The following is a 14,828-nucleotide window of genomic DNA, read 5'->3' on the forward strand; positions in this document are numbered from 1 at the left end:
ATAAAACAAGTCATGAAGCACCAGAATAATTCAAAAAGATGTAACAGTTGAATGAGAAAATTTTAACACCAATGAAAAAAAATAATTTTAGAAAAGAAAATAAAAATATACCCAAAATTAAAATGCAATGGATGAAAGTATGCAAATAAATTAAATAAAATAGAATGAAAGTGAAGAGGGATGAGAAGTTAAAAAGATGAAGTAAGAAAGAAAGAAGAAAGAAGAAATGATAGGGAAAAAAATTAGGATTAGAAAAGAAAAGATAAGATAATTAGCGCTGATCTGGATAAGTTGTGCGGCGCAGGCGACGCGAGCACGTGGGTTGCGCGTTCGCGCGGATAGCGCTTCTATGAAGTGACACGGACGTGTGGGTCACGCGTTCATGTGGAGTGATTTGTGCCATTAGCGCGAGGGCAGCCTCGCGATCGCGCAACTCTCTGTTTTAAATGTATTTTGCCAAAAATCTGGGTGACGCGTGCGCGTGGGTGACGTGCACGCGTGAATGTCCTTTCTTTTAAAAATGACGCGGACGCGTGGGAAACGCGTTCGCGTGGTAGGGCTTGTGCTTCTAGCATGGTTCTAGCCCCACTCCATCATAACTTACTGCCAAACACATTTTTACGTCGATTTTGCAGGGCACGCGTTCGCGTGGGTGACGCGGACGCGTGGGAGGCATGTTTTCAAAAATGACGCGGCCGCGTCAGCGACACGGTCGCATGGGCATGGTTATGCCTAAGGCACGCCTCCAGCCACGCTTTCGCGTGACTTTTTGTTCAACTTTCTTTTCTTCCCAACACACCTGTGAGGCGGACGCGTCAGCGACGCTTACGTGTCATGTGCGTATTTTTTTTTATGTAGGATGCAAAATGCAATGATAGTGTGGATGCTATGAATAATTCCAGGTTCAATGAAAATAGAATAAAATAAAATTTAAAAAACAAACAAAACGAAATAAAATTAAAATTGAAAGAGGAACGATCATACCATGGTGGGTTGTCTCCCACCTAGCACTTTTAGTTAAAGTCCTTAAGTTGGACATTTGGGGAGTCCTTTATTATGGTGGCTTGTGCTTGTACTGATCCTTGAATCTCCACCAATGTTTGCAATTCCAGTATCCTCCGGGATCCCAAACTAGGCACAGAAAGTCTTCAAGCAAGTTAAAGCAAGTGACAAGGCCCCAAGAGTGTTGATTTCTAGACTAAATTCCGGGGTCCCAGACCTTGCTTTTGCACCCGTCTTCTTGTTGATCATCATGATTCCATCCGGGTGGCAAGCAATCTGAATTCTCACTAAAGCGGCCAAACAACCTCCTAGACCCATTCAGTTGAGCTTTACACCAACATTTGCATTTAAACTTTAAGTTTTCCACCATATTGAATCTTGCATGACGACTCTTACCACTAACCATCTTCTTCTTACGCTTAATGCCACAAAGAGCTCTAAGCTGACCATCTGTTTCAAGTAAAGCATATTCAAGCGAGCTAATTAAGCTTAGAGATGAAAGATTTACCCACTTGAATGAAGGAATAGATGGTGATGACTTTGGGGAAGAGGTCTCTAACAGCATTGGCAAGGTGATTTCCAGCTCCATTTCCTTGAGTTCTTCCTTGACAACTTCCACCTCCTTGCAAGCTTCTTCAATTTCAACATCTTCCTCTTGGTAGCTTTCTTCCAATTTAATCTCTTCTTCATTGCTTACCAAGGGCATGGGAGGTTGTGCTTCTGCTTCTTTAGTCTCCATCTCTTGATCAACCTCTTCCAAGTCTTCAACCATGATATGCCTCAGAGGTTGTACACCCTCTTCAACATCAAATTCAAACTTCTTAGCGGAATCCTGTACAGTTCTCGATTCCCATGGAGGTTCGGTATCTCCTAAATCTTCAACCATTTCTTCCTCTGCAACTATTATGGCTTCCTCCACTTGTTCCAATACAAAGCCATGTTCCTCATTGTCCACCGAAGTTTCTAGTGTCTCCTTCATGCTATGCTCTTCTTTTTATTCTCTACATGCAGCCAAGGGAGTACTTTGAGTGCTCATATGTTGAGAAGCTAATTTATTTACTACCTCGGTTAAGGCAGTCGCGAGTTCCAGTACATCCATTTGCATCTTCGCTTGCCCTTGAAGAAGACCACGAAGGAAGTCATCCATTGGAGATTAGGGTGGATATGAGGGTTCATTATTTTGGAGAAAGGGTTCATAATAGGAAGATGATTCTTCTTGATAAGGATATGGAGATGGTGAATATTGAGGTGGTGGTTCTGGGTGTGGTTCATATGGTGGTTGGTGTGGTGGATATAGGTTAGGGTCATATGGTGGTGTTTGGTGGTAAGGGGCTTGTGAGTATGGTGGTCCAGAGTTGTGTTGAGGAGATGGTTCATAAGCATATGGCGGGACTTGTTGGCAACTACAAGGGGTCCACCATAGTCATCATTTCGGTATGCATCACAGAATGGTTGTTGGTTATAGTGCATTGGAGGAGGGTTGTTGCCAAGAGGGTTGATCAAATCCTTGTGGCTCCTCCCATCTTTGATTCTTCCAACATTGATGTCTATTTTCATTATAGTTTCCATTTCTTACAACAACATTGGAACCAAACTTAAAGCGATGGGGTGAGAACTCATAATAGCAAATAAAAATTAAAAATAAAAATAAAAATAAATTTAAATTAAAAGGTTATTGAAATTTAAATTTTTGAATTTGAAAATTAAATTTTGAATTTTGAAATTTGAAATTTTGAAATTTGAAATTTTGAATTTTGAAATTTGAAATTTGAAATTTGAAATTTGAAATTTGAATTTTAAATATTCAATTTTGATTTTTGAATTTTAAATTTTGAATTTTGAATTTTAAAAAAGTCAACAATATAAGATAAAGATTTGAAAAAGATTTAAATTTTGAAAAGGTTTGATTTTTAAAATTTTAAATTTAAATTTTGAAATTTGAATTTTGAATTTTGGAATTTAATTGAAATTTGAAATTTGAATTTGAAATAAGATAAGATAAGATTTTGAAAAAGATATGATTTTTGAAAAAAAAGATTTGAATTTTGAAATTTAAAACTAAGATAAGATAAGATAAAAATTTTAAAATAGAAATCTGAAATTTTTTTTTTGCAAATTTCGAAAATTCAATTAAAATAAAGAGAAAATATATTTTTGAATTAAATGAGGAAAGAGAAAAAACAATAAAAGGACACTAAACTTAAAATTTTTAGATCAAAACGAAGAGAACAACTAAGAACAACTTGAAGGTCAAAATGAACATGAAGAACAAATTTTTGAAAAATTTTTAATAACTAAATAAAAACCAATAACCTCTTAATTTATGAAAAAACAAAAATAAAAATAAAAATAAAAATAAATAAACAAGCAAAAAGCAAATATTTACAATAACCAATAATAAGGCACACGATTACAATCTCTCGACAACGACGCCATTTTGACGATCGGATTTTCTATCGGTAAAGAAATTCACAAATATATTATCGCGTTGTAAGTATAGTTTCTAAACCAACAGAGAATCCTTTCATGCAAAAGTTTTGATTGTCACAAGTAACAAACTCCTTTAAAATTTATAACCGAAGTATTCAAACCTCGGGTCGTCTCTCAAGGAATTGCAGGGAGGTATGTTCTTATTATTGGTTATGAGTTTTGTAAATTGGGGGGTTTTTGAAATAAGGAGCAAGTAATTTAAATAAAAAGAAAAATAAATTAATTATAAAAATATCTTGGCAAGGTATAAGAATTTGGAAGTCCTATCCTAGTTATCCTTATCGATGGTGATGAGAATTGAGTTTTAATCCCACTTAGTTAACCTTTACTAAAGCAAAGGAAAGTCAAGTTGACTAATTAGTTTGATCCTCAAGTCCTAGTCAATCCCTATGGGAAGCCTAGTTTTAGAGCGATCTAGATCAATTAGTAATCTGCCAATTTCAACCACTACTGAGTTTGACAACTCAAGTTAAAGCATTCATAAATAGAATAAAGCAATCATAAATCTAAAACACATCAAATTACGTTTAAACATAAATTCAAATCTAACATGGAAAAGTTCATAAAGTAAATTAGGAAAATAAATAAAAGGAACGTTGAACCTGAGAAGAAGTTGAAATCCTAAATCCTTTAAGAGGAATTCTAATCCTAAATCCTAAGAGAGAGGAGAGAGCCTCTCTCTCTAAAAACTACATCTAAATTATGAAAAGTGAATAATGGAAGATATCTTGTATCATTGAATGGATGCATTCCCCCACTTTATAGCCTCTAATCTGAGTTTTCTGGGCCAAAAACTGGGTCAAAAACAGCCCAAAAATCGCCCCCAGCGATTTTTGTTACGTTCAGGTCGCGGCAAAGTGACGCGGAGGCGTTGTCCACGCGTTTGCGTGGATTGCATTTTTGCCAGGTCACGCGTCCGCGTGATCCACGCGTTCGTGTCGCCTGGCGTCAAGGCAGCTATGGCAAATTATATATCCTTGCACAGCCCCGGACGTTATCTTTCTAACGCAACTGAAACCGCGTCATTTGGACCTCTGTAGCTCAAGTTATGATCAATTTAGTACCAAGAGGTCAGGCTGGACAACTTTAGTAGTTCCTTCAGTTTCTTGTATTCCTTCCACTTTTGCATGCTTCCTTTCCATTCTCTAAGTCATTCTTGCCCTGTAATCTCTGAAATCACTTAACGCACATATCAAGGCATCGAATGGTGATAAGAGAAGATTAATATTAGCAAATATAAGGCCAAAGAAGCATGTTTTCAATCATAGCACAAAATCAGGAAGGAAAACGTAAACTCATGCAAATCATATGAATAAGTGTATGAAAGATTGATAAAATCCACTCAATTGAGCACAAGATAAACCATAAAATAGTGGTATTAACTAATATCCGATGAAAGACGCTTGCTGAACCTATATAGAATAGAGATAACCTTGTGCCGGTTCAACTCATTCATAAGGTTGAAGAACGAAGATACATCTTAGAATTGAGAATCAAATACGAATTGAGATAGAACAGTAATACTTTTATTAATCCATAAAACTTAGCAGAGCTCCTCCCCTTAACCTAGGAGGTTTAGAGACTCATACTGATAGAAAATACAATGAAAGGTAAAAGTGGACAAGGATTGATCTTCTCCTTTACCTTAATCAGCCGCCTTAGTACGGACACTAACTTTAGCATCGGAGTGTCCTTGCAGGTGGCCTCACCCGCCGATCCACCGACGATTCGGACTATCATTCCCTTGAGACGCTCGCACACAGATTCAGATACTTTACCTCACCCAATTGCTCCAGTCCAGACTTCATCCGAACCGCCACTCACCCGAGTAACCAAACAATACTCAACCTCATCTTCATTATCGTTGTCTTCAATCTCACGCACCTCGACAACATTATCATCGTCCCCCTCATTTTCATCTATCTCCTCCTCATACTCATTATCTTCTTCAACAATTATGGAAAAAAATTTGAATTTTGAAAAGAACCAAGCATCCCACAAATCGATAACACAAAAAATTAAAGTGAAGGAGAAAAAAGACCTGCGATCGAGGAACACTTAAAAGCCTTGACGAACTAGGGCTTCGACGAGGTGAGTGAGGCTAGAGAACTCAATACCATCGCCCGTTGGTAACCAAACAAAATGGGCTTGGAAGGATCGAATTCAGGTTCGGGAATCTCATCGGTAGAAGAAGCGAGTTTGAGTCGGTCTTCATTGTCCTTGGATCCTTATTCTTGGGAACCTTTTCTGTTTTGAAGTGCTTCTTAGAGGTTGGAGACAAGGCCAGGAGGCATTATCATATTGGGCGAATGAATTTGAAGATTCATTGAAACAAAAAGTGAGAAATGATGAAAAATTTAAAGAATTAAAAAGATTCGAAAAACCCTAATAAAGATGAGGTTGTTGATGTTGACGATGACGAGGAGAATGAGGTTAATGAAGAAGAGGCAAAAACATCAAGAAGGAAGAACGGTGAGTTGAATCGCCAAGCCAATGAATTCAAGATTAAGTCTGTTGTGGGAAATGATGTGAAAAAAGAAAAAACAGTTTAAATATTTTAAATAACTTTTTAGGATTTGAATATATTTATTTGTAAAAATTTATCTTTTATAAGTACAAAACCATTTTCATTTTTCTATAAATACATTTATGAGTAATGTAAACTTTCATAGGTTAATACTTAAATTCATCTCTGAAAGATCACCGATCTTCATTTTCGTCCCCGAATGATTTTTTTAATCAAATTAGTCCCTGAAAGATAAACTGTAAGTCAAATTAGTCATTCTATCAGTTGGACGATGACGTGACACGCCACGTGGCAGGTCAGTGACACGTGGCACGCCACGTGGCACTTGACATGTAAAAAAGTTTTTTATTAGTCAAAATAGTTCTTGAAAGTCCAGACGTAAGTCATTTTCATCCCAATAATAATAATAATTAAGCAACAAATTTTCAATATTTTGTAAAATTTGGAATTGAAGCAAAATTTGTGGATGTTCTTGAATTTTGACTCTAAATATCACTACCATTACATCCTATATGTAAGTAATACCGTAATGAAAAAAATAAAGATGTAGTAGAAAAAAAATAGTAGTATAACTTTGTTTAGGTTAACATACATAAAGAATGACTAATTTAACTAATTTTTAAAATTTGAGAGATGAAAATGACTGACATCTGGACTTTTAAGGATTATTTTAACTAATAAAAAACTTTTTTATATGTCAAATACCACGTATCAGTGACCTGTTACGTAGCGCGTCACGTGCACTTAACGTAACACGTTATCATTCAATTAACGAAAGGACTAATTTGACTTACCATTTATCTTCTCAGGATTAATTTGATTAAAAAAATTATTCAAAGACAAAAATAAAAATTGCGTGATCTTTCATAAATGAATTTGAATATTAACCAAACTTTCACGGATACCTATTGTAATTTATTCTCACGTTTTCATTCAAATCGCTAGTAAAATATACGGGCCTAAAAACTCTCGCTACTGTTCTCCCTGGTCTCCACAATCCCCTGCTTGATCCCTCTTTATCTCTCACACTCCTCACTCTATTCATTACAACTCAACACACGTTCTTTACATCTTTTTTTCACCTTGAAACCCTAGACCCATACCCGGTGCCGCCCCCCAAAGCGCGGAGCCACCACCGCCACCACCACCACCATGTCCTCCACGCGCCTCCTTGCCGCAGCGGCTCGCCGCTCTCATCGGCGAACAGCTCCTTCCCTCTCCACCACCTTCCGATCCCACTCTACCNCCCCCCGACCCACCCTCACGGACCACACTCGGATCCTCGCTGCCCCCGAGACACGTGTCACCACCCTCCCCAACGGCCTCCGTGTGGCCACCGAATCGAGCCTCGCAGCGCGCACCGCCACCGTTGGCGTGTGGATCGATGCCGGGTCAAGGTTCGAGACGGAGGAGAGTAACGGCACTGCGCATTTCCTTGAGCACATGATCTTCAAGGGCACGGAGAAGCGCAACGCTAGGGAGCTCGAGGAGGAGATCGAGAACATGGGAGGCCACCTCAACGCCTACACCTCAAGAGAGCAGACTACTTATTACGCTAAGGTCGCTGACAAGGACGTGCCTAAGGCACTCGATATCTTGGCGGATATTCTTCAGAACTCGAGGTTCGATGAGAATCGCATCAGCCGCGAGCGTGACGTGATCCTCAGGGAGATGGAAGAGGTAATTTCCATGGAACCGATAGTGTCTTTGTAGGTAGTTAGATCTGAGATTTGTTATATTTTATATCTGATATGACTGGCTGTGTATCAAATATTGTTTCATAACGTGAGAATCTAATCCCAGTAGGAATGCACTTGTTTGAATTGGAGTTGGAAATGTGTGGTAATATGGTTATGCTGGATATGGTGTTTGTTGATCGTTTTATTTTTTGTTTTCTATTAATGTTTTTAAGGCTATGGTTTTGTGGCTTAAGGGTTTCAGTGTGCATCTATTGGGCTTCTTTATTAGTTGTTTTTGTTGGCCATCTGTGTGGGTGACTGTGTGTGGAAGCTGATAACTTTGTGCTTGAGGGTGACTCGTAGTTTTGGTATGGATGGCAATTGAGTTAATGGTGTCCTATTTTTATTGGGTATATATGGATTGGAAGTAATTTTCTTCTGACGCTTTTGTACATTTTGGCTAGTGTTTTTTTCATTTATTTTATTACAATGATGATTATGATTATAAGATTAAAAAAGAAATATTATTAATATCATTGAGCTGTAATTTATTTTATTGTTTGTCAGCAGTTAACAACTTCTGCGCTTTGTATTTAAATTTTTTTGGAGATTGTAGTGGAATGTGGAACTGCTGGGCCATTGTTTTGAGTTTAACTCTTTGATTTTTTTCAATTTATCCTGGCAAAGCTTTTTTTTGTTGTTAATATATTTTCTTAAAATTCTGTTACTAGCTGAAGAAAAGGAATTTACTTTTGTGTGTGGCATAGTAGCTGAGAAGTGATTGTTTTTGCGGTAATCTAAATTTTAAAAGCATGGGGTTTTAATGGGAAGTTTTGGTTGTAGGTGAGTTGTGTTACATTTTCAGTTGAAATATTTGTTCCCTATAGAATTTTATGAGTAATTGGCTTTATTTTTTTGGATTTTGGTTAAGATAGGATTGTAGTTTTATATCATGCTTTTGATGAGTACATTAGCATCCTGAACTGCTCTTCATGCTTGAAAAGCGGCCACATATTTTATCCTGAATTGTTTTGTATTATGTTTCCATTTTACTTTTTGATAAAAAGGTTTATTGTATGTAACTGCTTGTAGGTTGAGGGCCAGACAGAGGAAGTGATTTTTGATCACTTGCATGCAACTGCTTTTCAGTACACCCCTCTTGGTAGAACCATCCTTGGGCCTGCTCAAAACATTAAGACGATCACCAAAGATCATCTGCAGAACTACATTCAGACACATTACACTGCTCCTAGGATGGTATGTACAAATTAATGTGGTCTTTATGGGTGTATAGTCCTCTGAACGCAAGTCATTTAGTAACTATTCTGTATTTTAAATTAAAAAGATATTGAAGCTCCCAGCCTTAATGGCTGTTTTCATTATGGGGTTTGCTATTCTAGGTGATAGCTGCTTCTGGAGCTGTTAAGCATGAAGATATTGTTGAGCAAGTGAAAAAATTGTTCACCAAGTTATCAACAGATCCTACCACAGCATCTCAATTGGTTGCTAAAGAACCAGCAATTTTCACTGGTTCTGAGGTAAGAATATATATGTTAAAAGCATGAAGCATGAGCACGTCTGCTGCTGCCATGATAGTAAAGTTAGACAACTATTCATTTCCATCTTCTCGTTCTTCTGATAAAAAGGTGAGGATGCTTGATGATGAAATTCCTCTTGCACAATTTGCGGTAGCTTTTGAAGGAGCATCTTGGAAGGATCCAGATTCAATCGCTCTGATGGTCATGCAAGCTATGTTAGGTTCTTGGAATAAGACAGCGGGTGGTGGAAAACACATGGGGTATGAAACTTGATACTTTTCCCTTCCTCATCCCAATAAATGAGGAAAAAAATCCTATTGATACTGACTGAATTGTGTTTCTTGTACTTGTTGACAGTTCTGAGTTAGCACAGCGAGTTGGCATCAATGAAGTTGCTGAAAGCATGATGGCTTTCAACACTAACTACAAGGACACTGGTCTTTTTGGTGTTTATGCTGTTGCTAAGGTCTGTCTCTTTGTGGTTGTCTTATGGAGAATGTCTTAAACTTTCAAATAACATGTACTGCTCTCTTTTATTGTTCTAATGTATGCTTGAGGAGTGAGGACTACAGTCTCCAGTGTTACCATCAAATGAATATTCCTCCTCTTTTTTCTCATAAATATGCTTTATACTTCTGATTGTCAAACTTTAAAAAACTCTTAACAAGTTTGTGAGACCACCATGCAAATTGTGTTAATATAAACTCTCTTTTTGTTAGATTTTGTACATGTTTAAATAAACACCAAACAAAATCAGCAAAATTTAGTTTTACCATTACATTTGAGTCTAAATTTACACTTTTCTGCCCTCAAAACCTAAAGTTTTGGTATCTTTTATTGAATGCATCAGTTGTCTTATTTATTCAGTTTGTTAAGCTAATATCGTATATTTCTTATTTATTGTTATCAGTTATTTTTTGTCAAACTACAGTGTAATAAGTTATGTATTAAGTTATATGTTTAATTAATCTTTTTTTCACTTGTTTTTGTTACAAAGTTAAAATCGTTTGATGCTATTATAGATGTTATTTAATTGTATTTAGTTATTGAGATATATATACTTTTTAAATGTTATTTTTTAACGATATAAACTAATATTGGGATACATTAGTGCTCTGATGTTTAAAAAGTTACTGTGCGTTTCTTTACCATTTCCTTTTATCAACATCTTCAATTATCTCTCTTGAGAAACATTTTCCTTCTCATTTGTTTTCCAGCCGGATTGCTTGGACGATTTGTCATATGCAATAATGTATGAGACAACCAAGTTAGCTTATCGGGTTTCAGATGATGATGTTACCCGTGCTCGTAATCAGGTGTGCACCTATTTCTAGTACTGATCCTTTGCGTGCTACTTGAATTTGAAATTGGAATTATGTTTATGCACTGTAATGAGGCTTCATTTATCGATGACTACTATCTGGTTCAAGATACCCATGTAGTTTAGTGTTATTTTCACAGGTCTTGTATCTTTTCCTCCGCTAGGATGGTTTGCCTGCAATTGAAAATTTTTATATCCAACAGAAATAGTTAATTCTTCAGAAGTCTAATTCTTGAGGAATTTTCATATAAATTTCTGGACTGGGATCAACATTTCACTTCTGTTTGTTGGATACCAATGTACACCTCCACAGATTTGGAGTGTTGAAAATTTCCTACAAATGGAACAGTAATTTCATTCTCACTGTCATTAGCACTTGTAAGTTGTAACCCAATTGCATATACAGTTATTAAGGTGGGTGCATGTATCCGACCCCACCTAATGGGAAGACTTTGAAGTTATTTGTTGTGTTGGCGGTTACTTCCTCATAATCAGATATTACTGAGTTTAAAGTCTGGTCAAGTGTTGTTGAGTGTTAAACTGTACCTGATTCCAAGCTTCTTGGTGTAAGCTTTGATGCAGGAAAAGGATAAAGATAGGAATGGGTAACCCTATTCTATTCTTTTTCTTTCAATAACTTATCCTTTAATGCATCACGTTTTCCTTTTGTCAACTCTGTTGGAAAGTAATTTCATTTTCCCGTTTTTGGAAAGTATTGTCTGGAAGTATAGTAGTTACTTAAGATCTATCTCCACTTGATCTTTTTTGATGAGCGTGCTAGATGTACTGTATTTTTTCTTTATTGAAGTTATGCCAAATACACGATGATTAACTTCTACCACATATGTATAATGAAGAATTGTCAATGCATTCAATTGTGAATCTTATTTGTCAGTTAGAGCATATCTGCACAATCTTCCTATCACATTTACTGTTGTGAGACTTTTAATGTTGAAACGGTCATTTGAATGTTAAGGTGCACTAATGTTTTTGTCTTAATTTTTGTATGAAAAAATGCTTTAGTTAATTGTTAATTAATATTTGTTTCCATACTGCAATCCCCACTTCTAAATGTGGTTTTTTACAGTTGAAATCTTCGCTGCTGCTTCACATAGATGGAACAAGCCCTGTAGCTGAAGATATTGGACGCCAGGTATGATAGGTCTTGAACTTCATAATGAAAAAGAGGAATTATGAAGTTGTTTTTAATCTAATAACTATTGTGTTTTTAAGCTGTTGTGTTTTTAATCTACCAATGAAATAATACATACTATTGTGTTTTTAATCTACCAATGAAATAATACATATGTGGAATTTCGAATTTGCGTAGCATGATAACTTAAGGTGGTAAATAGTTCATTGACTCATGTCTCCGTATATTTGTAAATTTTGATTTTCTTAATTAGTGTGAAACATGAATTTGATGGCAGATTCTTATTTTACAGAATTCTATATTTAGCTACTTGTGATAAGTGAGCCAAAAATGTGTGTTTTTTTTTTTTTTTCTCTCTCTAATAGATCAGACAATGTGATCAGACAATGTGTTTTTAATCTAATAACTATTGTGCAGTTGTTGTTTCTATAGCTCATCATACTCCAACTCTGCAAGCTTACTATCATCTGCTCTAAGACTATCAATCTGTGCTAAGCTTATTTTCTCAGAACATATCCTATGTTAGATTTTTGTAGGTTTTGTTTCATTATCTTGTTTGTGTTGTTTCAGCTACTTACATATGGCCGGAGAATCCCATTTGCTGAATTGTTTGCTAGAATCGATGCTGTTGATGCAAGCACAATTAAACGTGTTGCAAACAGGTTTATTTATGACAAGGTAAGTAGGGAAAACTAATATTTTGCTTGGAAATTGGTACTATATGATGGTCTCGTGTAAATATTTTTATGATTATCATGTTTATTCTTTGCAGGATATTGCTATTGCTGCAATGGGACCTATTCAACGTTTGCCCGACTACAACTGGTTCAGACGCAGAACCTACTGGAACCGCTACTAGTTCATCTTAGTTTTCTGCTTAATTCATCTCCAAGGGAGGTCTGGCATAAAGTTTTGTTTCAATGTACAACATGTATGCCTCTGGTAGCTGTTAGCCGCCAATTTTTATTTTTTATAGGCCTGTGTTTCTCTAACATTCATGCGAAAATAAGTATGCTTTTGTCATTGATGTAATTGGCATCGTTGATTCTGCGTTAATGCTTGTTGCAAAAGTAGGTATTGCCTTGAAGTTGCCTTGTATCTTCCTGACATAACACTTGCATATGGTCCTGTTTAAAAGGTTAAGCCTGAATTCTGGCTGCTCGCAATGTCGACTTAGTTCTTATTGAACTACACGCCACCAGTATCTTCTGTTATTGGAACCAGTGCTGTTAAAAAAAAAAACCACTTTAACACCAAACAAAACCATGGAAGGATTGAAAGTCTAGCGTTGTCGTCGCGGTGTTTCTTTCTCAGAAAGGTTCTGTTTAGCTCCCCAATCTGACGAGTTCAAGCCGCCAGCAATGGAGGAGATAGATTGGCGGTCTCAGTTTCGCATTAACACCAAACAGAACCAACGATATCCAAACTGGAATAACCAGCTTTTTGATTAAGTTAAAAAGCTATTAAAACGAAACCTGATTTATATCGGTTTGAAATTGGTTCTTACACTAGTTTAACCGAAACCTGATTTAACTAGTTTACACCATGGTCACCATTCGATTTAGTATCCTAGTAGTGTCTTTGCATATTCCTCTCTTTAGTATCCGTGCTGTACCCTTCAAGTAGCACCGTAGGTTGGAGTGTTCATGGTTTGGTTAATTCAAAAACCAAATTAGTTTTATGGTTAACTAAAAATATAGTATTGGTTAATTAACCAAATTGGTTTTACATGATAAAATCGGTTATTAACTGGTTAGTAAAATTCAAAACCGGTTTTTAATTGGTTATTAAAGTAAAAATTGGTTTTCAAAAAATAATCGGTTTTTACACAAAAAACTGATTTTTATGCTAAAAAATTGGTTTTTATACCATAAAATTGCTTTTTACATGTAAAAATAGATTTTTAAACAAAAATTAATATTTTTATATAGAAAAACCCAAATTTTCAAACCTTTTTCTCATTTTCTTTCTATCTCTCTCCTTTTCTCTCCCCCTCCTCTTCTCTCTTCCTTCTCTCTCTCTCTCTTTCTCCCCTTCTCCTCTTTCTCCTCCTCTCATCTCTTTCTCTTCCTCTCCCCTCTCACCCATTTCTCTCTCTCCAGCCTCCTTTCTCTCCTCTTCTCTTCCTTCTCTCTCTCTCTCTCCCCCTCCCCTTTCTTTCTCTCTCCCCTTCTCTCCCCATGCTCTCTCTCTCCCCTTCCCTCTTTCTCTCTCCCCTCCTCTCCCTCCTCTCACTCTCTCCTTCTCTCTCCTCTCCTCTGTTTTCTCTCTCTCCTTCTCTCTCTCTTTCTCTCTCCCCATCCACTCTCTCCCCTCTCCATTTCTCTCTCTTTGTCCCTTTTCTCTTCCTCTTTCTCTCTCTTCTTCTCTCTCTCCTATCCTTCTTCTTCTCTCTTCTTATCTCTCTCTTTTTTTCTCCTCCTCTATCTTCTCTTCTTCTCTCTCTTCTCTTTTGCTTTAGAGAGAAGAGGAAAAAAGAGATAGAAGAGAGATAGAGATTGAGAGAAGGTTGATAGAGAAAGAGAAAAGAGAGAGTAAGAAAAGAAAGAGGAGAATGAGAGAAAAGAAAGAGAGAAAGAGGAGGAGAGAGAGAAAATGGGAGAGAAAGAAAGAAGAAAAGGAAAGAGAGAGGAGCAAGAGAGAGAGAAAGAGAGAAAAGAAAAAAAGAGAGAGAGAGAGGGGAAGAAAAGGGGAGAGAGAGAGAGAGAGGAAGGAAAGGGGAGAGAGAGAGAAGGGAAAAGAGAGGAGAAATGAGAGAGAGACAGGAGAGGAGAGGAGAGAGAGATAGGAGGGGAGAGAGAGAGAAAAGGGAGAGATGATTAGAGAGAGGAATGGGAGGAGAGAGAGGAAGAGAGAGAGAAGGGAGGGGGAGAAATAAGGTAAGGAGAGAGAGAAGAAGTGAGAGAGTGGGGAGAAGGAGAGAGAGAGAGATAGAGAGAGAAGGAGAGAAAGAGAGAGAGGGAGAGAAGGATAGAGAGACAAGGGAGAGAGAAAGAAAGACAAGGTGGAGAAAGAGGGGAAGAGAGAGAGAGATTTGGTTTTGGTTAACCAATTCTAAAAAATATGGATATGATTTTTAAAATTGTTTTATTAAACTGGTTAACCAAAATGTGATTAT

The 14,828-nt window shown here is 36.8% G+C and overlaps 1 protein-coding gene across 1 annotated transcript; it reads left to right on the forward strand.

Moving 5' to 3' along the window:
• Nucleotides 6,961-12,860, forward strand: LOC107609054 (probable mitochondrial-processing peptidase subunit beta, mitochondrial; the record flags this gene model as incomplete). Its single annotated transcript, XM_016310885.2, is given in 10 exon segments — nt 6,961-7,164; nt 7,270-7,699; nt 8,791-8,955; nt 9,099-9,236; nt 9,345-9,496; nt 9,594-9,702; nt 10,454-10,552; nt 11,645-11,710; nt 12,281-12,388; nt 12,483-12,860. Coding segments are annotated over 9 exon segments (1,354 nt in total), but the record flags the coding sequence as incomplete, so codon positions are not given.

This window comes from Arachis ipaensis, chromosome B07 (genome assembly GCF_000816755.2).
Source record: "Arachis ipaensis cultivar K30076 chromosome B07, Araip1.1, whole genome shotgun sequence".
Classification (NCBI taxonomy): domain Eukaryota; kingdom Viridiplantae; phylum Streptophyta; class Magnoliopsida; order Fabales; family Fabaceae; genus Arachis; species Arachis ipaensis.